The sequence below is a fragment of the Podarcis tiliguerta genome (genome assembly GCF_965153285.1).
Source record: "Podarcis tiliguerta genome assembly, chromosome: 3".
Classification (NCBI taxonomy): domain Eukaryota; kingdom Metazoa; phylum Chordata; class Lepidosauria; order Squamata; family Lacertidae; genus Podarcis; species Podarcis tiliguerta.
Window position 1 is genome coordinate 103983375 of NC_139536.1, and position 25151 is coordinate 104008525.

Here is a 25151-nt window from a genome sequence, read left to right on the forward strand (position 1 = left end):
TGGGTGGTAGGTGAGGTATTCAAGAAAAACCATGAGGCACCTACCAGATCTTATCACTGGGAGGTTTGTGACAAGATACACAGGGTGGGGATGAAATACCCAGTTCAGTTTCAACATGTTTCTAAGCCCAACTTTCAATGCAAAAAGGATAGAACTAACTCAATCTAGGCAGGGATTTACATGCTTAGGCTGGCAGGCACAAATATTGTTACATCGACCAACACTGTGCTTACTGGAAGGGTCATAGCTCACTAGCAGAGTGCATGCTTTGCAAGCGAAAAAAATCTCAGGTTTGACATTAGATTCTCCAGGTACAGTTGTGAAAGGACTCCTGCCTGAAATCCTAGACAGTGGCACACAGTCAACATTGACAATAATGAGCACAATGGACCAATGGTATGACTGCTATAAAGCAAGTGTTCACTGGTGCTGTTGTTGGTAATGCGTAGAAAAACTATCTACTAGAGCTCAGAACAAGTTCAACCAGCTTTCCCCTAAGGTTCTTTGGGATGTCAGGAATTCCAGAAAGCTAAAGTTTGGAGAAACTCTGCCTCTTCCTTACTCCAAGCACAAAAATAAGGATCCCACTGTATAGGAACACACACAAACAGAAAACACAGGGGTTCAGGCCAGCATACAAAGACACAATATATGGCAAGCAAAGTACCACGAATGTATTTGTCACAATGTACCCGCTATTACAAGGCATACAGTACATGCAGGCAGTACTCCAGAATCGTCAAAATAAGTACAATATTACAATTAATGATATATTCTCATTATCTTCGACGCAAGGGAGTTATTGGGAATGGTGGAGCAGCTGTAGCAAACAGGACTGGAGGCTGGTGATCCCAGTTTTGAAGAGAAACTCCTTCTTCAGCTGACAATATAGAAGAATATGGTAGCAACCCAAGCCAGACTATATGCAGTACAACCTCGTTGTTGAACGTAATCCATTCCGGAAGACTGTTCAACTTCCAAAATGTTCAACAACCGAGGCGCAACTGCCGGTCGGCAAATTCCTTTTTAAAAATGGAGAAACGCGCCTAGGAAGCCGTTCGACTTCCGAGGCTCGTTCGAAAACTGAAGCATTCATTTCTGGGTTGTCGGCATTCAGCTTCCGAAGTGTTGGACAACCAAGGTTCCGCTGTAGTGTAAACTATTCCAGACCATGAGCAGGCCGACTCACCGTGTGAAGTTAATAAGGTCCCACATTGGGTACAAGTAGAGACAACTGCTGCTTGCTGGCTAGCAGAGCACAGAGGAAGCCCACTAGTAGACATTTATTAGTAGAGACTGAAACACCGAGGATTTCTTAAGGAGGTACTACAAGAAACAGCCCAAATCAAAAGATGTATTCAACCCATGCGGTGTGATTGTATTAAGAAGATGAATAAACTTAATTTCTTGTCTCAAGAGTACTTTCTTAGTATTGTGAAGGTGGTGCGTGCTCTGGTTATCTCCAGTTTGGACTACTGCAATGTGCTCTATGTGGGGCTATCTTTGAAGGCGACCCAGAAACTACAACTAATCCAGAATGCAGCAGCTAGACTGGTGACTGGGAGTGGCTTCTGAGACCATATAACACCAGTCCTGAAAGACCTACATTGGCTCCCAGTACGTTTTCTAGCACATTTCAAAGTGTTGGTGCTGACCTTTAAAGCCCTAAATGGCCTCGGCCCTGAAGTCCAGCTCTGAGGGCCTTCTGGTGGTTCCCTCCCTGTGAGAAGTGAGGTTACAGGGAACCAGGCACAGGGACTTCTCAGTAGTGGTGCCCTCCCTGTGGAATGCCCTCCCATCAGATGCCAAGGAAATAAACTACTATCTGACTTTGAGAAGATGTTTTATTGTGTTTTTAATATTCTGTTGGGAGCTGCCCAGAGTGGCTAGGGAAACCCAGCCAGATGGGCAGGGTATAAATATTATTATTATTAATTCTGATGTATGGGTCAGACTTCAGTCGCCAAATGGGGAAAAAAAATTATGTTGGTGTCACTGTGCTTTTTCTTGAGATAATGTTCCAGGATAATGGTGCCCCTCCTTGTCTGGTTTCGTGCCCGTTGCACTTTTATACCTCCAGTGAAGCATTTGCATAATATTCAAATACTCCTTAGAGATATTGAAAGACTTAAGCCTCAGCGTCACAGAAGGCATTATAACTGATCCAGAGCAGATAAACTAATCCTGGATCCCGTTGCCCAATGTTGCGTGTGACTAATATAAAATACGTTATCTTCCAGACTGATCCTGTCAGCTGAGTTTATGAGAATGATTTTTTAAAGGAGCTTATAAGTACAATAAATTTGCATGACGGCTACTTTTAAAAATGGTTTCATGGTTTGAAATGGAGCCAGAAATGTATTCTCAATAGGATTTTTAGCCATTTCCAAAAAAGAGCTCCCAATGCTAAAGATCGTGGTAGTAACTGAAAAACTGTTCCTTACCCATTTCCTGTCTGGTGCTACATACTCCTGTGCCGTATTTATGCAGCATAGTGCCCACAGTTTTCAAAGCGTTAGGATCGGTTTCTGCAAAGCCGAGGTAGTTATATGAACCCATGTTGATTACATTCTTCATTATCTTTCCAGTGAACCTACAGCCAAGGGGGGAAACAAACTTATTTCAATATTTAAATCACAATGTTGATGTTTTGTTGTTGTTTAGTCGTTCAGTCGTGTCCGACTCTTCGTGACCCCATGGACCAGAGCACGCCAGGCATATTACATGTTGATGTAATAAAACATAAATGGCATTATTAAAACCTCCTGAATTGAAGATCTGAGTTAGGCCAACATGAAAAAAACTATATGATGGAAGTGACCCTATAAACCTTGCCCTTGTTTCCTTTTATTTAATAGATCTGGTCATTGGTAAAGCATATGTGCGAGTGGCAAACTCTGCACAAGGAACTACATTTCAGCCAACAAATGAAGTCCTTTTTCACCTGCATCAAACACACAAGCAGCTCCATGGGTGTTTTTCTCTCAGTCAATTTATTTGAATAATGTATTCTGGAGAGGATTTTGCAAAATTTATTTTCTTGAGCAGTGACAGTTCCTCAAATTTGAAAAGTAATTTATAAAAGTTACAACCTTTTTTCAAAAGCAATTCTTACTTCCCTTATTGTTGTTGTTATTTATTAGAATTATATATTGCCCTTCATCATAAGATCTCAGGGTGGTTCACAAAACAAAATACAGGATAAAAACAAGTAAATAATGAAAACAAAACAGCAAACAACAACAACCAAAAACCCCTCCCTTCCCACAGACACATTTAAAAGGTTGTAGAATATCAATCAGCCAAAGGCCTGTTTAAGAGGAACGTTTTCGCCTGTCACCTAAAAATATATAGGCGGACCTCTCTTGGGAGAGTATTTCACAAATGGGGAGCCACTGCAGAAAAGGCCCGTTCTCATGTTGCCATCCTCCAGACCTCAAGTGGAGGAGGCACATGAAGAAGGGCCTCAGATGATGAACACAGACTCTGGGGCGGTTTATATGGGAAGAGACAGTCCTTGAGGTATTGCGGTCCTGAGCCATTTAAGGCTTTATAGGTGAAAAACAGCGCTTTGAATTGGGCCTGGAAGCTAATTGGCAGCCAGTGCAATTGGCCACCAGGATCAATACCCTTTGTACTCTGTTCCTTTCTCTGTTGCGATCAAAATAAAGAATTCGGATTAATTCCAGATTAACAACATGGATTTCCTATAGCGTTTATGTTTGAAGTTTGTGGTAGCTCAGAGTTCAATCCTGATACTCTAATCTGGCTGGTATGGTGTTCAGCAATATACATGATACATTCACTTGCTAATGAAATAGAAGCTCTCCCCCTCCAGCTTTTACATGTATCTGACTGTGCTCCCTAGAGAGATCGGCGGGGTCAGCAGAAGGTTTGTTATTTGTTTTAAAACTCATGGTTGTCCAGGAGATCTAATTGATTAGTCCTGGTTTGGACATCACAATTAGCAGCAGAACAAACGGGAAGCAGCAGCAAAATGATTGCAATTTCTTATTTGGGAGCGTGTATGCTTACACTAAGGGCTTGTCCACTCTTCTGATTATCCGGTGCCTATAAAGAAAGGGTCCAAGTGGTTTTCTGCTTGTCCCATGCTTTCTAGGCACAAGTCTGAGCAGTTTTGCCTTTGCCCTGCCGCTTTCCCCCTGAAAACCCACTCTTTAGTGCTAAATCGGAGCAAACAACAATCCGTGGAAAACTCAGTTGCAGTTTGTTCCAATTCAGAACTAAATGTCAGGTTTCCCGCAGACAAAAGTTGGGGGTCAAATGGAGGTGGGAATAAGCCCTGGGCCACTGTGTAATGTGCCAGCCAGGCTTCCATCAAGGGCAGAAATGCAACCCTGCTTCAAGATGCAAGTTCTGTGCAAGTGAGTTAACACAGGAACAGGGCTTATGTTGAAACCATTAATAATTTTAGGTTTGAGTCACAATTCAAGCACACAATCTTTATAAAAAGACTTCCCAAACAGATCTGCCCAGACTCTACAATTCTGTGATTCTATGATTTCTGTGGTATCACAAAATAGGTAATTACAAAATTCCACTGATAGCTATGGAAAGAGAGTGAGAGACACATTTTTCTTCATTGATCATCACCTGTATTTACTAGCCTGACCCACCTAAATGTCCAGTTGTAATCATCTGAAACACGTTCCATCAGATCAAACTTTGGTCCAGGAACGCTGCAGATAGGGCGGTTCCAATTGTCTCTTATTCTCACGTAGAGGTTTCTTGTAAAAAAGTTTTCAAAATCTTGATAAAGTGGTACAAAATCCTAGGTTTTTTAAAGGGAAAAGAAGTGTGCAAAGTTACATCTCAAGGATATATGCATCATTAAGGTTTTTTTTATTATATATAAAAAAACAGATGTACACATGACTGCATGTGGTCTGCTAGTTACAGGTAAGGTAAGAGTAGGAAGTCTAGATTCAAATCCCTACTCTGCCACGAAGCTTCCCAAATATTGTCGGGCCAGATAGTCACTTTCTTTGCCTAACCCACCTTACAGGGCTGCTGCACAGATAAAATGGGGATGGGGAAAACAATGATAAGAGAACAGTGGTTCTAAGTTCTTTAGATGAAAGGTGGGATTAAAAAAAAAACCCTGCACAACTGATATTGTCCTCCAGTTATAGCATTCCATCCTGCTACAGAGTTAAAAATTTGACATCTCTGAAGCATTCTAAGACCTACCTCCTTGGCCTTTGGGGTTGGAGATTAAAGATGGGCACATTTTAGTTGTTATATGGAGGGGTTTTAGGCCTGTCACCGACCCCCAAGTCTGCCACACTAGAGAAGGCTGTAAGTCTTAGTAAGATAAATATAGTGCGATCTAGACTGGCAAGAGGTAGACTTTCATTGTTGGTGTTCTGGTATGTATGTATGTATGTATGTATGTATGTATGTATGTATATCTCTATCAAAACAGGTAAGACTGAAAAGCACTTTGTAAAATTAAAAGGAGACTTAGCACACTAGTAGTGGCACAATGGGTCAGTTTGTCTGGCTGTTAATCAGAAGGTTGGTGGTTTGAGACCACTCAGGGATGGCTGTGGGGAGGACTCCTGAATTGCAGGGGGATGGACCAGATGGTCTTCATGGTCCCTTCTAATTCTACAATTCTGTGTTTCTTGTGAGATTGTAACACCATACCTTAGGGACAGTGTACTTCTGTGTCTGCCAGCCAGCCAGCCAGCCATGTGGTACTTAAAAGGGAAGCTTTTGCACTGAAAAATAAGCTATCTGTAGATCAAGTGGGTTGCCATTCCATTTACCTGACAAGGGATTTGAAGACTCATAAGCAAATTAACAATGAACTTCGAACCAGGCATTTGATGTTTGGTAAGAAGTCCGCTTCCTTGCATAATATACCTGCCCCCTGAAACCAAACTACTTCAACACTGCATTTCCCCCCTGTGCTGGAAGCATTCCCTGCCAGATCCACCAATTTGCAAAAGGAAAAACATAATGCTTCAGACAGTGATGCTAAGTTGCATTTTTCTTACATAAACAGAAGAAAATGCAACATGCTCTGCCGTCTTTTAGAAGAGATCATCCTTACTATCTGTAACTGGAGGTGACAACACACAGTTTCTCAGGTTGAGGTCAGTGAGCGTAGGAAGGGTAAGAACAGAAAAGAGCACATGCATAATAGGAATACACCCTATGCTTTTCAGACACATCTCCAGGACTGGTTCACACCTACATTTTCATCATGGTGAGAGGCGAGATTCTCGTAAAATCTGTCAATTATCCCCAGCCCTTAAAAAGTTATTTGCTGAGAGATTCAGAACCTCTTGAAAACTGCATGTGAGACCATCCATCTGCAAGTCATGTAGCTATGAATATGCATTCACAGGGTGGCACTCAAAAGACAAGTCTGATCATTCATATTTATTTATGTCTATGTCTGAACAGCCTTTCCCCTAGAACTTGATAGATGCAAATTAACTCAATTCGCAGACTGCAGAATGGATACTGGAAAAAAGTTGCATATACCAGATCAGACTATTTGTCCAAGTCAGCAAGTATTATTTATTCTAACTGGAAGCAGCTCTCCAGGACCTTTGCCAGAGTTTTTTCCTATCACAGAGGAACATCATTGGTATCTTGAGAAGTGTGCATGCACACAAAAGCTCATACCAATAGCAAACTTAGTTGGTCCTTAAGGTGCTACTGGAAGGATTTTTTAAATTTTGTTTTGGCTATGGCAGACCGACACGGCTACCTACCTGTGAGAGGAACATCAGTAGCTGCTTTTATATAGACTCAGGACACTGGTTCATCCAACTCAGTACTGTCTGCGCTCACTTGGCAGAGGCCAAGGTATCGTTCCCCATCCTCCAGATTCCAAACACCTCTGAATGAACCTCACCAGAATTATCGACCAGTGCAAGAAAATATTTCACTTTGGTGCCACCTGATTCTTATGGAAACTTGCAAGCACACAGCTGTATCCTTCATAAGATCCAATTTAAGGAAGATTTTATTTTAAAGAAAAAAGCATTATATTCACATCACATGTGCTAAATCTGAAATACTATTAAGGTTGTTGTTGTTTTGCAGGGGAAGGTGGAGAGCAGGCTGCACCCATTTATATCTTGCTCCACATTATTTAGTACACTAGTCAGATGACTTGGATATTTTAGATAGAAATTCCAAAATGAAAAAGGCAGGCATCTAAAACAGTACTGTCAGTAAGGGATCTCTCTCCAACTGTGGCCTGACACATGCAGACTTCTGCCACAGATGTGTCTTGAGACATCCTATGTCGGGGGATGGATGGAAAGCAGTATGTGAACCTGAGATCCAAAGGGCAAGTGACAGTCGAATCCTCCACCTACCACCCTGTTCTGGACATTCCCTTCCTGCTTGGGAAGGAATCAGAGCATTCACCAGTTTTTGATTCTATATACCTTTTGTTCTTCCCGCTCTACAGCAACAATAGTTTTTTGGAGTCCACAAGCTCTCAAGAAGTCTCGCAGGTAGCCAAATGACGTTGCTACGACAAAACCCGCATACGTAAGGATAGACACATACATTGGTGCTTGTTCAAAGGACTCATTAAATGTTCGTTTGTAGATGCCTCCATTTGAGACGCCATTTTCCTGAAAATGGAAATAAAGCAAGTTATAGCAATAATTATTTCACTTGGGCAGTGTTCCTTAAACAAATCTTGCTCTAAACACAGTAATACATCAATTGTCTGAGTCTCAGCCACATCACTGGTTGTCCTGTGTCTAACTATGCCTGCCCTCCATTTGAAATTAAGAGTCTTGGCTGGAATATAAGTAGATACTTAGATGGGACTGAGCGTGTTGGTATACTTCTTGAGTGAGCCATTTTGCTGTACCAAAAAACACGGATGGAAATGCATGGAACAAAATTACTGCTTCCTAGAACCAACTTGATGCTTGCCTCTTCATTTGCGCTTGCGGTCTGAATCAGGAGGAACAATCTATCAATCTGATTCTGTTGGTTTAAAATAGCATGTCTGTAGGAAAGAGCACACTGTTCTAAACATTTACTGACTCATCCTGGAGTGGGTTCCTTAGGAGTTGCTCCATCTCAGTGAAAACAAATATTCTAGTTAATGTGCCTTTATTTACTGTATGGAATCTGGTGAAACTTTACTCTATATTGCTCTGCCCCACTCTTCCTTTGCCTTCTATCAGCATTGTCTTTCCCCCCAAATATAAAGGGTCTATGAATATGCAAATATGTTAATCATGGATAGGCCAAAGTTCAGTGGTAGAACATCTGCTTAACACGCAGTGTTGGGATACTGCCAGGGAGACAAAGTCCATCATGACTCCACGTTGTCTCCGGACGTCCATCCATCTCCCGCAGACACGCAGTATCAGCAATTAGCGACACGAGCTCCAGAAATAGCTCGCCACATTCCAGAGCTGATGCACACTCTATCAGCAGATAATGCACAGCGAAAGATGCACTCAGGAGAGCATTATTTACAAGTTTATTTCTGCGTTGATCAGAACAAAGAAAAACATGACTGCCTGCTTCAGTGTTCCGGCACAGAGAGAGAGAGACGAAAGCAAAGACACAACAGAAACATCCTGTGAAAACAGGAAATACGCAGGCTGTGACACAAACATCCTGCTCCCTTTTAAGGTGGAACGGAAATATCCTAACACGCAGAGGGGTCCCAGGTCTGATTCCCAGCATCTCAAAACAGTGCTGAGAAAGCCCTGCATCCAACTCTGAATAGCTACTGCCCGTTCTATCAGAGAGGCAATGCTGAGGTCTCATCAAGACTTGTGTGCTTTCCAGGAACAAGTCCCACCGCTTTCCTCAACGAAAACCCACTGTTTACTGCTGAATTGGAATAAATGCCAAACAAGTTTTCTGCAGATTGTGATTTGTACTGATTCAGCATTAAACACCAGGTTTTCCGGCGAAATTGACAGGATATATTAAAAAAAGAACCGCCTGGACACTTATCTGGAAATCCCAATGCAAAAGGAAGTCTAGATGAGCCCTGAGTTGGATGCACCACTGGCCTGCCTCAGTATCAAGCACATTTTCATAATAATTAGCCAGGAAAACAGCTAGCATTACTATTTATGTTGATAGATATAATGTGAGAAAAAGCCTAATGGACACAGGAGAGCAGTATTGCCTTAAGCTAGCATTTACACTAAGGAGATAAGCGCAAAAGGGGAAGGGGTGGGAGAATGAGGATTCTAAAGCTTTCGGAAATAATTATTAGCATGTTGTAATCTCAGAAATCAGATCTACCTTGAAGCATTATTATTGTACTGCTTTATGATTATTAATGAAGGCAGGATTTAATACATCAGCCCAAGGAAATGGTTCATTGACACTGGCATCCAATGACCAACGACTGCAGCTTGGGAACATTCTTCCTCTTCATATCAAACTGCAGAGCAGAGCTGTCACAGTATTCCAGTATTTGGAAACACATGCTTACAACCACCATTTGTACCGTGGGCAACAGCATTTGGTAGTGAAATGACCAACTTCCATGAAAAACTCGCAATAGTAATGATAAATATTAATAAGTACTGCTTAATATTTATGCATTATTAGTGCAAGTGACTACCAATAATCTAAAATTTATGTAAATTAATGCAGATAAATACACAAGTGCACTCTTTTCTGTTTTTTGCAATAGGTTTTATTGATTTTCAGTGTGTAAAAACAATTCCAAAGAATTCCCCAATCACAATCTACCCCACTCCTTCCCTCAGGGTAAATCAGTCCATTAAGTTTTGGCAAAGTCCAGTTTGTGATTTGGGTGGATGCCATTCTTCAGGATTATCAATGGAATATTTTAAAAGAGGATGCCAAATTTCAATAACATCATCTGTGTCTCTTGTATTGTTCTGTGCTTGCAGTCTTCGTTTCCACCCCTGATATAGCAACTGTCCACACATTCTGTTTCCAGTGAGATATCTGCAAATGTTCCAATCCTTTCCAGTTATGTGCTACTAATATGTGTACTGCCAACAGAAGAAAAGTGGTTAATTCTTTGTTGCTTTTCTCTGAAATGGGTTAGCAGCCCCAAACTTGGGGTACATTCCACCTGTTGCCCTGTCAGATAGCTTATTTCCATAAATGCACTTTGCCAGAAAGGCGATATATGTGGGGTGAGAGTGTTTTGTTGAGTGCACTCTGTTTTTGAGCAACACGGGTAATTTATAAATAATGCCATGTAGCTTAGGACAAAAACTAATTTATAGAAGAACTCCAATGAAAAGTAACAACTACAGGTGTGGCAGGAATCTTGCTTAACCAGGTAGATTACATATTCCCCCAAGCTGCATATTAGCACCAAGTTCGTAAGAACAAGGGGTCTCTTCAGGTGAACCTTAAGAGGCCTTTAGTGGTTGATCTTCAAGGTAAGTAATTGTGTTCAACATACATTAAAATGAGCTTGGTTTTGTGCTCATTTGGTATTTGGCTAGCTATTTTTAGACTTGCCCATTGGGCAAATGAGCCCATACACACCTAAACAAGTTTATGAAATTAACATATATCTTCAACATTACCCAAATCTTTCTGGAGTAAGCATTTTTCTAGTATTGTTTCAGTATTAAACTAAAATGATTTACGAGCTGTTTAAAACTTTCCACATGAAGCAATGGGCAAATTAATTGTGAGGGCTCTGAGGTTTGTTCAGGAAGATCTAGATTCCTCCATATTTTTACAAACGGTTGGAGGTCACACACACCCATCTCCCTGAAGAGCAGCCAGCGGCCAAGACAAGATGAAATCACTGGCCAGTGTAGGATTCTTCTCTAGTTTTGTTCTCTTCCAAAGTTAACCAGAAACCCTAAAAATGCTTATGGAACAACCTGAAAGCAGCAAAACTCTACATGCCTTTCTCTCCCTTGTAAGAGAATTTGTATAACCCCAATTCAGCAACTTGCCTTCCTGAAAAAATACAACAGGCCAGCACCTTCAATTCAGTGAAGGAAACACTGGCAATTTATTAATTTGCTCTTGGTCTACTCTGTTCCAGTATCATTTAAAAATGAACCATTATTATACATGCACATGGAATTATTTGGCTGGATATGATTGTATTAATCCCCTAATTAAGCACCTTCTTGCAAAAATTTGAGATTATCAGTAAACTAGAGGGCCCAGTATGCAACAAAATAGTCTTTGGTACAGGGCCTTCTGGTGGTCAGCTTTCAAGCTTGACTCTATTTTAGGCATATTTAGGCCCCTTTATTTAAGTTCAAGGCTTTTGACCAGAAAAGGAGCTATAAACCTCTTTTTTCCCTTTTCCTTTTTTTTTTTTTTTGCAACTTATTAAGACTTGGCCACATAGCTATAAAAGACAAATGGATGCTTTCAAACACAAGTTTCTATTCCTATTACATTTTGCAATTACTTTTGCCAGATTATTTAGTACGTTTCTCAATATTCAAGTCTGTAAAAGTAAACCTTATTACTTGTTGACAGATGGCCGTGGCAAATTAAAAAATGTCATACAAGTGTCTTATTTGCAAGAATAGATTCGCGCTTTTCACGGCTCTTGTTAGAACAGGTCTCTGAAAAGTCATTTTGGATTTTGATGCAAAAGTGCCTGTTATGCAACGCAATTCTTACCTATGTTTTATTACTCTGAAGTACCGTATTTACTTGAATCTAATGCTCACCTCCCTGGATGTCCCTCTGTCTTTTATATTAACAGAAAACTCACTTCTGAGTGTGGATCCATCCATGCACAATAGGGAAGGTGGGGGGAACCCAAATGTTTACAGTAGTACAAACTTCTTTAGGGTGAAAAAAACCCAATGCAGGGGGATACCCCAAAACAACACAAGGAAGACTAAACATGGTCAATAGTTTCAGAATATTGACCATCTATTGGGGAAGAAGGAAGGAAATAGAAAACTGAGGAAGCGAAGTACTAAGTGGTATAGACTACTGAGGAAAAGAGCAGAGATAGCCAGAAGGAATTCTGAATAGGAGCATTCCAAACACTACAACCATTTGTTGCTGGCCCAACTTGTCCATCAGAATTCAATTTCAAGAACTAGACCAAGCACAAAATTAAAAGTTTGTGCTATTAGACCCACCTTCACTAGTCAAGTCTCGAGATACCCTGGGGATAAAACCTGGAATTTTTGAACTCAGAATCTGGCAACCCTAATCACAAATTGCACAAGCTTTGTCTAGTAAAAAACCCCAGCTTTTACAGATTCAAAATCACCATGCACCCATCCACTTGGCATCCACTTTCATGTCATTGTCTTTCTCAATGAATTCCTACATCACAATGCTTTTCTCCTTTCACTGTTCTTCCCAGGAAATCACTTGTTAGATCATTAGGCCATACATGAAATTGTTGATGGCATAACAAAACAAATGCTTCACATTACCGTATTTTTCGCCCTATAGGATGCAACGGCCCATAGGACGCACCTAGTTGTTTTTTTTAGGGGGGGGGGAAATAAAGGGGAAAAAAATTATTTCCCACCCCCAGCCGCGGGGGAAGCCCGAGCTTTTAAAATCGCACCTACCATAGTTTTTAGAGGAGAAAAGGATATCTGCCTGAAGCGCGGGGAGCTCCGTGCAGCAGGCTACTATCCGCAGCCTAGGGAGCCCTGTGGGAACTCCCGCAGGGCTCCCTAGGCTGCGGATATCTGCCCGAAGTGCTTCCTGAAGCCTGGAGAGCGAGAGGGGTCGCTGCGCACTGACTCCTCTCGCTCTCCAAGCTTCAGTGAAAGCCTGCATTCACCCCATAGGACGCACACAGATTTCCCCTTCATTTTTGGAGGGGAAAACGTGTGTCCTATAGGGCGAAAAATATGGTATCTATCAAGTTGGGTTGAAACACTCTCTCTTGAAGGAGTACGCTAGGCTTGGCCGAAATACACCAATAGTCCTGGTGGTGTCCTTTTTTCATATACTGTACATTGATGGATGCTGCCCCCTTGTATACCAAAAAATAGACCCAGGTATCCAGATATTGAAATCTTTCCAACATTAGAGAAAAGTACGGCATTGCTGCCTGATGTTTAGGAACAGCAAAATACCACTTACTGACAATAAGATGGAATGGACTTTTAATTTAGCTTCACCATGATAAAAGGGAGACTCTGAATTTAGATAAGCTGATCTGCACAAAAATGTTTTCCCGACAATTCTTAAGCAAGAGGTAAGTTTGACAGCCTGCAACTTGGACCAGCGGATCTTTTTCATTTACCACCATGAAAGTTGAGAACTAGATGCCCGAAAGAGATACCAGGAACAACAAGAATAAAGAACATGAAGAAACAAGAGCATAGCTGCATGTATAAGTCTTGCGTATGTTAACCTTGTTGAACTCATGCGTTGGTGCTTCCCATCAGCACCTAGTTGGTCACTGTGAGAATGCTTTGGGCCAGCCCTGCATGCCAGGAGTTTCTGTGTTCAATTTAGTATTTGGAAACAATACCTGGTATCTAACAATACCTGGTATCTAAATAGAGTCTAAGGAGAAATGTACTGGATCAGGCTAATAACCCACCTGGTCCATCCTGTTTTCACTGCTCAAAGCTAAATCATAGAATCATAGAGTTGGAAGAGATCACAAGGGCCATCGAGTCCAACCCCCTGCCAAGCAGGAAACACCATCAGAGCACTCCTGACATATGGTTGTCAAGCCTCTGCTTAAAGACCTCCAAAGAAGGAGACTCCACCACACTCCTTGGCAGCAAATTCCACTGTCAAACAGCTCTTACTGTCAGGAAGTTCTTCCTAATGTTTAGGTGGAATCTTCTTTCTTGTAGTTTGGATCCATTGCTCCGTGTCCGCTTCTCTGGAGCAGCAGAAAACAACCTTTCTCCCTCCTCTATGTGACATCCTTTTATATATTTGAACATGGCTATCATATCACCCCTTAACCTCCTCTTCTCCAGGCTAAACATGCCCAGCTCCCTTAGCCGTTCCTCATAAGGCATCGTTTCCAGGCCTAAATGACAACACGGTGCACAAAAACGCGCTGGGCTGAACACTGGTGACAGGATAGTGTCCTTCACTGAATCTGAAGCAGCAGGCCAGAACAGGGCCCCAGAAAGGTTCAGATGTTGCCCCAGCCGCACACAGAGGGAGTCACCTTACTTTGCCTTCAACTGGAAGTGCCAACATGTACTTTGCAATTGTCTGGTTTAGGTCAGGAAAGATCGAACCCTCACCATCTATGAATAAATAAATATCATGTTTTGATCCTAATCAGAAAGATTACAAGCGAAGAGCGGTTTTTTTTCCATTTCAAAATATATAAATACAATATCCCCTAGTCATAGAAATGTACCATATTAGCAAAGTTGTATCAAGGCTGGAATATACCTGAAGGAATATACCTAGTATACCTGAAGGAGCATCTTCACCCCCATGGTTCAGCCTGGACACTGAAGGACCTTCTGGCAGATCCCTCACTGTAAGAAGTGAAACTACAGGGAACCAGGCAGAGGTCCTTCTCGGTAGTGGCACCCGCCCTGTGGAACGCCCTCCCATCAGATGCTAAGGAAATAAACAACTATCTGACTTTTAGAAGACACCTGAAGGCAGCCCTGTTTAGGGAGGTTTTAATGTTTGATGCTTTATCGTGTTTTTAATATTCTGCTGGGAGCTGCCCAGAGTGCCTGGGGAAACCCAGCCAGATAAGTGGGTTAGAAATAAATAAATAATAATAATAATTAAGTGGGCATTGATTATGACATGATCTCACTGGGTGAATGTCTCCTTTTTTTCAAGGGGACCTTCCATTTGTCTTACTTTTTGCCTATTGTACTCTGCATCGTCTTCTCTGCTATCTTCATATTCAAATTCCTTATTATGCATTTTTTCCTTCCCTCACCCTAGTACTGTGCTTTGAAGATTCTTCCATTATATAGAACACAAAAAATCATTGAACTGCCCTGAGGCACTTCCTTAATGTAACTGGGTTTACTAAGGTTACACAGGTATTACCAGTGTTTGCTGCAACAGGCACATTTCTCAACATACAGTTGCCAGCCAAGGGGAGTAACAGCGAAACATGAAAAAGTACTGGGGTGGGGGAGTCCTCTCAGTGCTGGCAATACTAGCCATGAAAAGAGCGTCTCCCAAAAGGCTTGCCTAATGCTCTTTTGTTATCTTTTCAGTGCCAGGCAGATATCTTTTTTTAAAAACAGCCAACTTTAAAATAAAATTGTTCTCTAAGATTCACTTTTGGTTTTATTTTATTGGGCTACCAATTGTATTTCTATATGCCCAAAAATGGTGTTTTATGCTGCATTTTATTGCTCTTGTTGATGCTTTTAATTTCTGCCTTGTATTTAAATGTTGCATTTTATTCCCTGATGCCCAGGAACATGTGCTACTTTATTTATTTCATAAAGTTTATACACTGCTTGATTGTAAAATAAAGCTCCAAAACCTCAAAGCAGTTGACAAAGAGAATAAAACAACAAAAGTATCAGTAGAAACCAACTGTTTAAAACATCGAAAAAAAATTAGAACCAGCAATAAATTATAAACAGATTAAAGCAGGCATCTCCAACCTTCAGCCCTCCAGATGTTTTGGACTACAATTCCCATCACCCCTGACCACTGGTCCTGTTCGCTAGGGATCATGGGAGTTGTAGGCCAAAACATCTGGAGGGCAGCAGGTTGGGGATGCCTGGAGTAAAGCATACATCAACATGCTACATGTCTGGGTAAAGTAAAGGTAAAGGGACCCCTGACCATTAGGTCCAGTCGTGGCCGACTCTGGGGTTGTGGCGCTCATCTCGCTTTATTGGCCAAGGGAGCTGGCTTACAGCTTCTGAGACATGTGGCCAGCATGACTAAGCCGCTTCTGGCAAACCAGAGCAGAGCATGGAAACGCCGTTTACCTTCCGGGGGGAGCGGTACCTATTTATCTACTTGCACTTTGACGTGCTTTCGAACTGCTAGGTTGGCAGGAGCAGGGACCGAGCAACGGGAGCTCACCCCAGCACGGGGATTCAAACCACCGACCTTCTGTTCAGCAAGTCCTAGGCTCTGTGGTTTAACCCACAGCGCCACCCACATCCCTACATGTCTGGGTAGGCTTGTCTAAATAAAAGCATTTCTAGAAGGCACCTGCCTGGTGTCAATAGGAAGGGAGTTCCGGAGAGTAGGTGCTGCCACAACTAAATATCAATTTCTTACAAATGTGCAACAGGTATTATGTGGCACCTTTAACGGGGCCAATTCTACAGATCAAAGCTGTCAAAGTGGGCATATATGGGGTAAGGCAGTCTGATAAAGAAACTGGTCCCAAGTTGTTAAGGGCTTTAAAAATACTAACGCACTTAAACCTGGCCCAGCAGCAAATTGGCAACCAGTGCATATCTCTGAGCGCAGGTGTTATATGCTGACAAGGCCTCACTTTTGTCAGCAATCACACTGCAACAATCTGACTGAACGGCAGCTTCCGGATCAGGTGCCACATAAAGCACATTCCACTATTCCGTTCTTGACATAACAAATGCATAAACTACTACGGTGAGACTTTGCTGGTCCAGGAATGGTTGTATTTGCCATACCAACTGCAGTTGGTAAAAGGCACTCCTAGCTACAGAAACTACCTGCACCTCCAGTGACAGAGCACTTGCCAGACTGCAAACCTGCTCCTTCAAGGAGCAGTGCCCAGAGCAAGCAATTGACCAATTTATTGGATGTGGGAAGTGCTCACCCACAGTGCCTCTGTTCTGCCAGGATTTAAGCTCAGCATATTCTTCTTCATCCATATCACCAAGCAATGCCCCAGGGGCCGTGCAACCTTTCTCAATTAAGACGCTAAGGAGACATAGCATACCCATGGCAATGATCCTAATGATCACTCCCAGAGGTTTCATATAGATATTAGATGGCACTGGGGGGGGGGGCAGAGGGAGACAGTGCCCTGCAGACCATGTAATTTAGCTGTCAAGGCGCTGAAAGGCACTTCCCCATACTACTCTCCAGATTTGGTGCCCCCAAATGGCGCATTAAGAACGTGAAGAGAGCCTGGCTGGATCCGGCCCAAGGCCCACCTAGCCCAGCATCCTGTCCTCACAGGATGATGAAGGAAAGCCTGCAAACAGGACGGTGTGCGATGGGAACCTTATTCTGGGCACCACGGAAGCCATTAACGTGGCACGTTGAGAAGACCCCCGTTAAAACCCTTTGGGACCACGGGTTACCTCCGCGGATCCCTCCAAAGACAATGCTATTCCGCTCTGGCTGTTGGGTCGTCCCTCTCCCCCGTCTCGGGGCTGCTCCTTTTCGTCGCCTCTCCTCGGCGAGCTCGGCCCGCTCTTCTCTTTCGAAACGTTGATCACCAGCTCTGCCCCGTGCCGCCTGGGCGCCTCTTGGCGTTCTCCTCCCTGCCGCGAAGGCGTGTGCCCTCCTTCCACGTAGGCCATGATCTCCCTCCATGTCTCCCTGGGGAGACGGCCCATCCATTTCTCCAGTCCTCTCAACCCCATCGAGAAATGTGTTTCTTGAAGGAACTGGCGCCTTCGGGCTCTCTTCTTCACCTTCCTCAAGCCTTTCCTCCTTCACAGCCTTTCCTCCAAGCTCTTCCAGGATTCAAAGAAGCTCCTTCATTAGAAACGAAGGACCCTCACTAAAAAATGGCTCATTAAAAGGAAAGGCGATGGCAAGAGGGGGGGAAGGCTCTTTTGAATCTTCTCACCCCTTCAGCCTTTTTAAAAAATAACTTAGTTCTATACACAATATAAAGGGACGCTTAAGGCTCCCTTCATCTTCTGAGCGGTGTTAGAAGAACTGTCTCTTGGGAGGCGAGACGTCAAATTCACAGCACCCCTTTTTTTGGTGGGAAACCTACAAAAGCCTGTGATAAACTGTGAGGATTCGCTGAGGGGTAAATAGGAAGGCCCGCCTGTTCCCATAGTAACAGGCCTAGTGGCTTGTTGCCAACCGCCCTGAGCGCTACTATAGATGATGGGCCGTATGCAAATTTAATAAATAATAGTAATATTAAATAGTAGCTGCTAGTGGATACATTAACCCTTCAGAAAGACGGAACACTGCACTTACTTCAGATGAAATGTACGCTTGAAGTTTGCTCAGAAAAGATTCTACTAGCTTTGGCCCATCATGCAGCACTGTTCATTGTTAAATCAACCCTGATCACACATTTCCACAGAGAAATGCAGGACTGTTGGTCAGGTGTACATATAGTGGTACCTCAGGTTAAGAACTTAATTTGTTCTGGAGGTCCGTTCTTAACCCGAAACTGTTCTTAACCTGAGGTACCACTTTAGCTAATGTGCCCTCCCGCTGCCACTGCACGATTTCTGTTCTCATCCTGAAGCAAAGTTCTTAACTCAAGGTACTATTTCTGGGTTAGCAGAGTCTGTAACCCGAAATGTCTGTAACCCGAGGTACCATTGTACTTGGAAGGCGTTATTAAATTTGCTGGGCTATTAACATACATCCAATACGCCTATCTTTATATGATAATATATGCAGGCCTGATGTGAAACAGAGACATGTTTTAATTCAAAGACATATAAAAAAACACGATTAGAGACTTGCACACTTTTTTTTTTTTTTTTTAAAGTTATGAACGCAGAGGCAATACATTCATGGACCAGCACTGTAGAGATAGTTTAGCCCGTGCATGTTGACAAACTTTAAATAGACTTGGGTGGCGATTTCAGTTATACACATACTCGTATCTTTTATTTGTTTTCTGACTATGTTTAACATAATCCAGGTCTAGGGACAGTCTTGAAATAAGTGTATGTGTGCATTAACTAGAAAAGGGACTAGAAAAAAGTTTGCATGCTATCTGGATATTCTGTATGGTCATGGAAAAGTGTTTTACTGTCCTAGAAAGGTCCAAAGGATGATGTGTAGCAGAAAGTTTTCTACTATATGTGCTCCCACACAGGGCTTATCCACAATTCCTCTTAGTCCCGCTGCTTTTTTCTCAGTGAAAACTGCTCTTTAGCCCTCAATTGGAGCAAATGGCAATTCGTTAATTAAATCATGTTAGTAGTTCAGCTGGTTTTAGATATTGAGATGTTTAATCAACCATGTGGCATACTTGCATTACTCAATACGGTTGAAATCCATCATGTAAACATGTCAGTGACTGAAAATAATATTTTGAAATGCAACGTTTTTTCATGGAAAACCTACAACACTTATTGAAAGAGCACACGTTTCTCAGTATCCTGCTCTCACCTTTGAATGGGTCGGCAGAGTGTGATCAAACAGCATGTCTTATGAACAGGCTGCATTATGCATCTTGGCCCCATTCTACACAAACTTTAGAATGACATGAGGGTGATCATTTACTGTATTTGTTGGCAATGTCACCCTATTTATTTGCTATAGGATCCTAGAACTACACAAATTAGGGTTTAAGAAAAAAAAGCAAAGCAAAACAAAACAAAACAAAGCAAAGCAGAGGCTCCTAAAAGGGTTCAAGACATACAAATGAACACAACACAGGAATACTGTTGTTGACAGAAACCACACATTCATGGGTTCTGGAAAAAGCCATGGGAGAGAGACTGATGTAGTCACATAACGTGTAATCAGCTGACTAAAGACACAAATAGGACGTTAAACCGACATAAAACCAAATGAGGAAGCTAACCTATAGATGGTTACAGAAGCACAAGACAGATCTTTTTATTCTGTTTTTCCACAACCCAACCCACAAAACATTTAAAGTTCAATTGAACAAAACTAACAAAATAGATAAATAAAATCAGCACCAGCATCAATCTATATAATATTTTTTATAAGAAACAAAAACAAAAAAGACTTAACCTTTCTCCTGGAAGACATTCCTATTTCAAAAAGGAGTTTCAAAGGGAAGTTGCAAGTAAGGAAATGGTTCGGGCTCAATTCTGAGCATCTACAGAAAACCTCAAGCTGCCAGACCCCAACGCTGGGGGCGGTGGTGGTATACATATTAAGTGGTACTCTTTCAGACATTCTGACATCCAGTGCCCAGATAATTCAAAGGCAAGTAAAGCTCAAAATAAAAGAGAAGGGCAGCACTCTGAAAACTCAAAGCCAAGTTTCAAAATAATGCTGAAAATACAAAAATGGGTCAGAAAATGCAATACACACAACAATACAATATACGTTTTGGCGTATCACCTCAATCGGGGCAAATGTATTTCTATGCCATTTAGTGGTACCATCCCATAACATGGGAGCTGTGCACCAATGAAATTGAGTGTGCTGCTTGGATGTTGGGCCGTGAGATGGAGCTGTCAGGGCACTTGCATTATGTTTTATGCTTTCTATATGTCCCTAATAATATAATGAGCGCTGCTTGTTAACAGGTGATGTAACTTTAACTCTGGATGTGCAATCAAGGAGTTTTCACTGCTGTTTCCTGCTTCCTCTCCCATAACCAGCACAAGTTTCACTAACAAGCCCTGCTATATTCAGTAGGATTTTCAGAAGTGAATATGAACCACTTCGGAAACATGTTGGGAAGCAGTTTATAAATATCGACTCGTAGCCATAAATTCAATGAGTAGAGATGTCTGTTATTTGCTTGGTATCTGCAATTGGGTAGGCTTTCTGTACTTCACATTTTTTGCTTCATCACAGGGTCAACACATTTTTGCTAACCACACTTCCCAACCAAATATTTGTCAGGGCCAGGATGGCTCTTCCCACTCCCAGGTTTGTTCCTGATCTTGTACTACAACTCTGAAATACAACAAGAGATGAGAGGAAGTTCTCCTGGTCTCTTTTTAGGCCCTAGGCTTGGGGCTAGAAAGGGGAGTGGGTCAGAAAAAAGCTCCCACCCCATAACATTTCAAAAGCTGTAGCAGGGTGGAGAACAGATGCTTTCTCTGCCTCTGCAGTCAAGGGAATTCCAACATGAGAATGCTTGGGTGCAGAGGTGGAGCAAATCCACACACCTCCACCTTAACTTGGAAGGGAGAACTAGAGAGACATCAGTTTCTTCTGCCCCTACATCCCTGGACACTCAAATCTAGGAGCAACTGTGAGACTCGGGGGCAAATCCACACACCTCTTCCTTTTCACTTTGAAATGGAAGGGGGAGGTGCACTGCCTTATTGTCTTGTCTCTGTGTCCAGCGGGCATTTTGGGTGTGGAGCACATGCCAGATGAAGTCAGTGAATGCCTTGCCTCCTCCATCTATCTCTGAAGCTTGAGATCCAAGACAGACACTGTTATGGCTGTTAATAAGCACAGAGCCAAGACCAATCCAGGCTTCAGTTGGATAGCTCAGTTGGTACAGCATGAGACTCTTAATCCCAGGGTCATAGGTTTGAGCTCCACATTGGGTAAAAGATTGCTGCATTCCCTCGTGGCATCTTCCAACTCTATGATCACAGAGATGAAGACGGAGTAGGGTTCATCTCCTTTCTGGCTCTAGGTTTGGAAGAAGCCTTTGATACATCTTGATGGCCAAAGACTAACTCCCCTTTTCTCCATGGCCAGGGTGGGATTATAGAAACTTGGTCAGTAAGCAGAATGCTGCAAGCGGTGGGTGCTCATAAAGAACTCCAAGGCAGTATTATGGTGAAACCTGACACCAGGCTAGTAGAAAGTACTGGTTGTCTAACCAAATAACCCAAGTTATATAGTCTCCTGAGCAGATACCAGTTTAATAGCCTTGCCACTGCATTCCGCAGTGCTGAGTTTCCAAACACTTTCCCCACAGAGTGCACCAAAGGAGTCTCCAACCTTGAGGTTACCAGAGCATATAAACTATGTACATGCATTGTAATAAATGAGCAAACGCCACAGATGCCAGCTGTAAATTAACTTGTATGGCTGGTAATGTTGTAATGCATTGTGTTGCAAGATGAACATACACAAAACCCTTTCATCCTTGTATGTTTTATTAGTGGGTAATGAAATGCATTCAAATACTGTCTGGTCACAATGGTGGTATAGGCTTTTGACAAGAATACTATGCACTAGCTTTTAGGTTATTGTTGTCATAAGTTTGAAATCCCAAAGCTGGTGCTTGTGGCCATTATGTCACCTTCACCCACTCACCAAGGCTCATCACCCATTTTTTATATTTACTTAATTTATATTTTTATTTTTGCTGGGGAGATGGGTTGCCTACTTTTTTGTCTATTTGTTTTTTTGGTGTGTGTGTGAGTGTGTTACCTGTTTTTTTGGTAGGGAGAGGTGTGTGTTTCTGAGCATCACCAGTTGTTGTAGGTTTTCTGTGATAAAATGTGTATTTTGTAGTGCTCACCAGAGTTACTTGAATTTCAAAAGGTTCCCCTGGGCCTAAAAGTGCCAGGGAACTTTGCTTTACATAGGTGGTAATTATTTTAAAATTTTAAAATAAACGAGGCATGCAATTCCACCAAATTAAGAAGCACTCACAATACAGAACAAGCAAATAAATAAATAAAATTTTCTAACATTGAGATGGCACTGGCACAACACATCACATGTTCCAAGTGTGATCTTGCAACTATTGTTAGGTAGGTAACGTGCTATTCTTTGATAAATACAGCGAAATTATCACAAATCCTCAAAGTTGACAAGGCAGGGCTGTCCCCAGCTCCCACTGTTTGCTTTAACTGTGCAACCACTAGCCATATGCTTGAGGGAACTATAGAAGTCAAGATTGGAGCTTTATACTGATTTGGGGCTTTACGCTCATGACATGCTAATTTTTGCAACTAGTCCCATGCAGTCGGCAGTGGTCCTGAAGAAAGAGTTACGGAAATTTTCACTGGTCTCTACCTTGAAGGTGAACTTCTTATTAACGCCTCCTTTGGGGCCCGAGTCAAAAGTCAGGGTGGGACGTACAGGGAGACGAGCAGTGGAATGGTCTGCAGACCATGAACCCATACAAGTCTTTGTCAAGTCAAACTCAAGACCTCTCTCTAACGTTTGTACGTGGCTGGTACCTTACTCCACAACAGCCCTCCTTTGTGTATCCGGGTGCATCTTCACGGTGTTGGAGGGGCTGCCATGTAGTGGGTATGTATAAACACATGTGCCAGGACTGCTCAAAGATGGCTGTATTTTGGAATGTAGACACTGAGATCTCTTGGATAACTTAAATAAACTATTATTTCTGCACGAAAAGCTAAGAGGCTTGGGGTTTTCCCCACAGGCCCCAATAGCTGTAGGTGATGAGAAAGCCAGAGCAATAATCCACCAATGAATTTGGGATGTGGAACTGCAATGTCACGTGAGTGAGATGAATAAACACCCAGCAATAACAGACAATGGGAGAGAGGGTTCACCTCAGCAAAATATCTGTCAAAATTACAAATACCTAAATACAGGCAGTCGTTTAGCCTCGCTAGATTCAACGTGCTGCTATCTGCCTTACTGCAGGGCAGATTCAAGGGTAAACCATATGTGGAACGAGTCTGCCCCTGTGTCTTGATGAAGGTAGAAACTGTCTCTCATGCCTTGTTACGCTGTCGTTTCTATGGGGATATACGCTCGGCATTTATCACCCGTGCTATACAAAAATCTCCAAATGGGTTCAAACTTCAATGTCTAAAATCCCTGGTAGAGGACAAGGTTCCAGAGATCACGCCAAAGGTGACCAAATTCTGTGCGACTGCCATAAAACTTAGGGAACAAGCTGTGCTACCATAATGACTAAGGCCTTAAATGAAAATGTTAGGTTATATTTTAGTGATTAAGATTTAACTTACATATTTTAAACTGCTGCTATATCTGTATTGCCACGTTATACCCAATTGCAAATTCAAATGTATCCCTATCGTGTTTTATGACTTCCCTGATATTGAATGTGAGCTGCAACTGGTCTGTGACCGAAATTAATAAATTCTATTCTATTCTAACTATTATTCCATCTTTCTACCTGGCAGTTTTGAATCTTTTTATGGAAACATAACAGGATATGAAAAGTAAAGAACTTATTTCTCATTGTTTAACAACAGCCAGGGATTGTATTGCGAAATCCTGGAAGAACTTTAGCCTTAATAATTTGAATTGCTGGTAATGTAGGGTTTGACAAATTGCTCTTCTTAAAAAGATATCTCATAAACTAAAAGTATTTGAAGGGTAGAAGTCAAATGACCTATCTATCTATCTATCTATCTATCTACACACACATACACGGCATGATTCTGTTTGTTATACGAATATTGAGTACCCTGTACCATGTTCAGAAACAAAGAATACAACCACACAAACCTTTATTGAGAATGTGATGAGAGTTGTCACAAGCTCATTGAAGTACTACCTAGTATTGTTCAGTTCAATGGATTTCAGTACAAAAAACATTAGGCGAAGGTGGGGACCAGGTAAGGGACAAACTGACAATATCATCTAATAAAAAATACAGCTGACAAATTATGCAAGCATTTGTTAAGCCACCCTTACCAGTTGCTCTACAAGTTTTATGGCTACCGAGCATAAAGAATTCCTGTTCCACTTAATTCAACTGGTGATCCAGTGTACCATGGAAACTGAATATGAAGAAGCAAAGCCATAAGAGAGACATGTAGTCCGATACATTAAGAAGTTTTCAAACATCACAAGTGTAAAACTGCCTTGTGTGCGTTTCAGTAGACATATTTTAAGTGGAGGCAATCCCTTGAAGATGTGACATTGCAGTGCTCCATGTTTTAGGATAAAGCCCTACTGCCATCCAGTTTTGTCATACCTGACAAAGGCAGTAAACACCTAGAAAAACCCATTGTTTTAAGACGGTATTCTCCCTTTTGCTTCTCATGAAAGGTCCCATGTCTTGGGGTTCAACACTGCCTGGTTCCTTCATAGCTCACAACACCCACACCAACTTACGGAAAAGTCAGCGGCGAAAGGGTGTTGCAACTCACATTTGTGTCAGTAAAAGCATGGACACAGATTCCTGATAGTATATCCAGTGCAGCAGGAAGTGTTTAGGAGATAGAGATAAAAACCTAACCGACTCATTCAAGTTTAATGACGAAGCTGGCTTGGCACACTAGGTACTGTAGTATACAAGTCTTTTGATACAAGCAGTCCATAAACTCTAATTAAGTAAGAATTAATTGATTAAGAAACTAATTAATTAATAATTTAAGACTAAAAGGTGTACTCTTTATAAACTAATATAAAAAAACATCACAGGGAGAGGCTTACCCATGATGTGAAAAGATGCCGGAGTCATGGGAAAATAGAGTCAATTTAGC

At 42.0% G+C, this 25151-nt stretch overlaps 1 protein-coding gene across 3 annotated transcripts in view; it reads right to left on the reverse strand.

Annotated features, from left to right (window-relative positions):
- The window catches only part of SPTLC3 (serine palmitoyltransferase long chain base subunit 3), a 61734-nt gene that overhangs the window by 26390 nt on the left and 10193 nt on the right, over positions 1 to 25151 (reverse strand). The window contains exons 1-4 of one of the 3 annotated variants that reach the window (XM_083431972.1): positions 18049 to 18135; positions 7434 to 7625; positions 4638 to 4792; positions 2445 to 2593 (exon numbers count right to left, since the gene is read on the reverse strand). In XM_083431972.1, coding sequence (XP_083288098.1) covers positions 2445 to 2593; positions 4638 to 4792; positions 7434 to 7559 — 430 coding nt within the window. In that variant the 5' untranslated portion in view covers positions 7560 to 7625; positions 18049 to 18135. Of the gene's footprint in view, positions 1 to 2444; positions 2594 to 4637; positions 4793 to 7433; positions 7626 to 17189; positions 17941 to 18048; positions 18136 to 25151 lie in introns of those variants that run through there. The other 2 variants (XM_083431971.1, XM_083431970.1) reach the window with 2 other exon arrangements.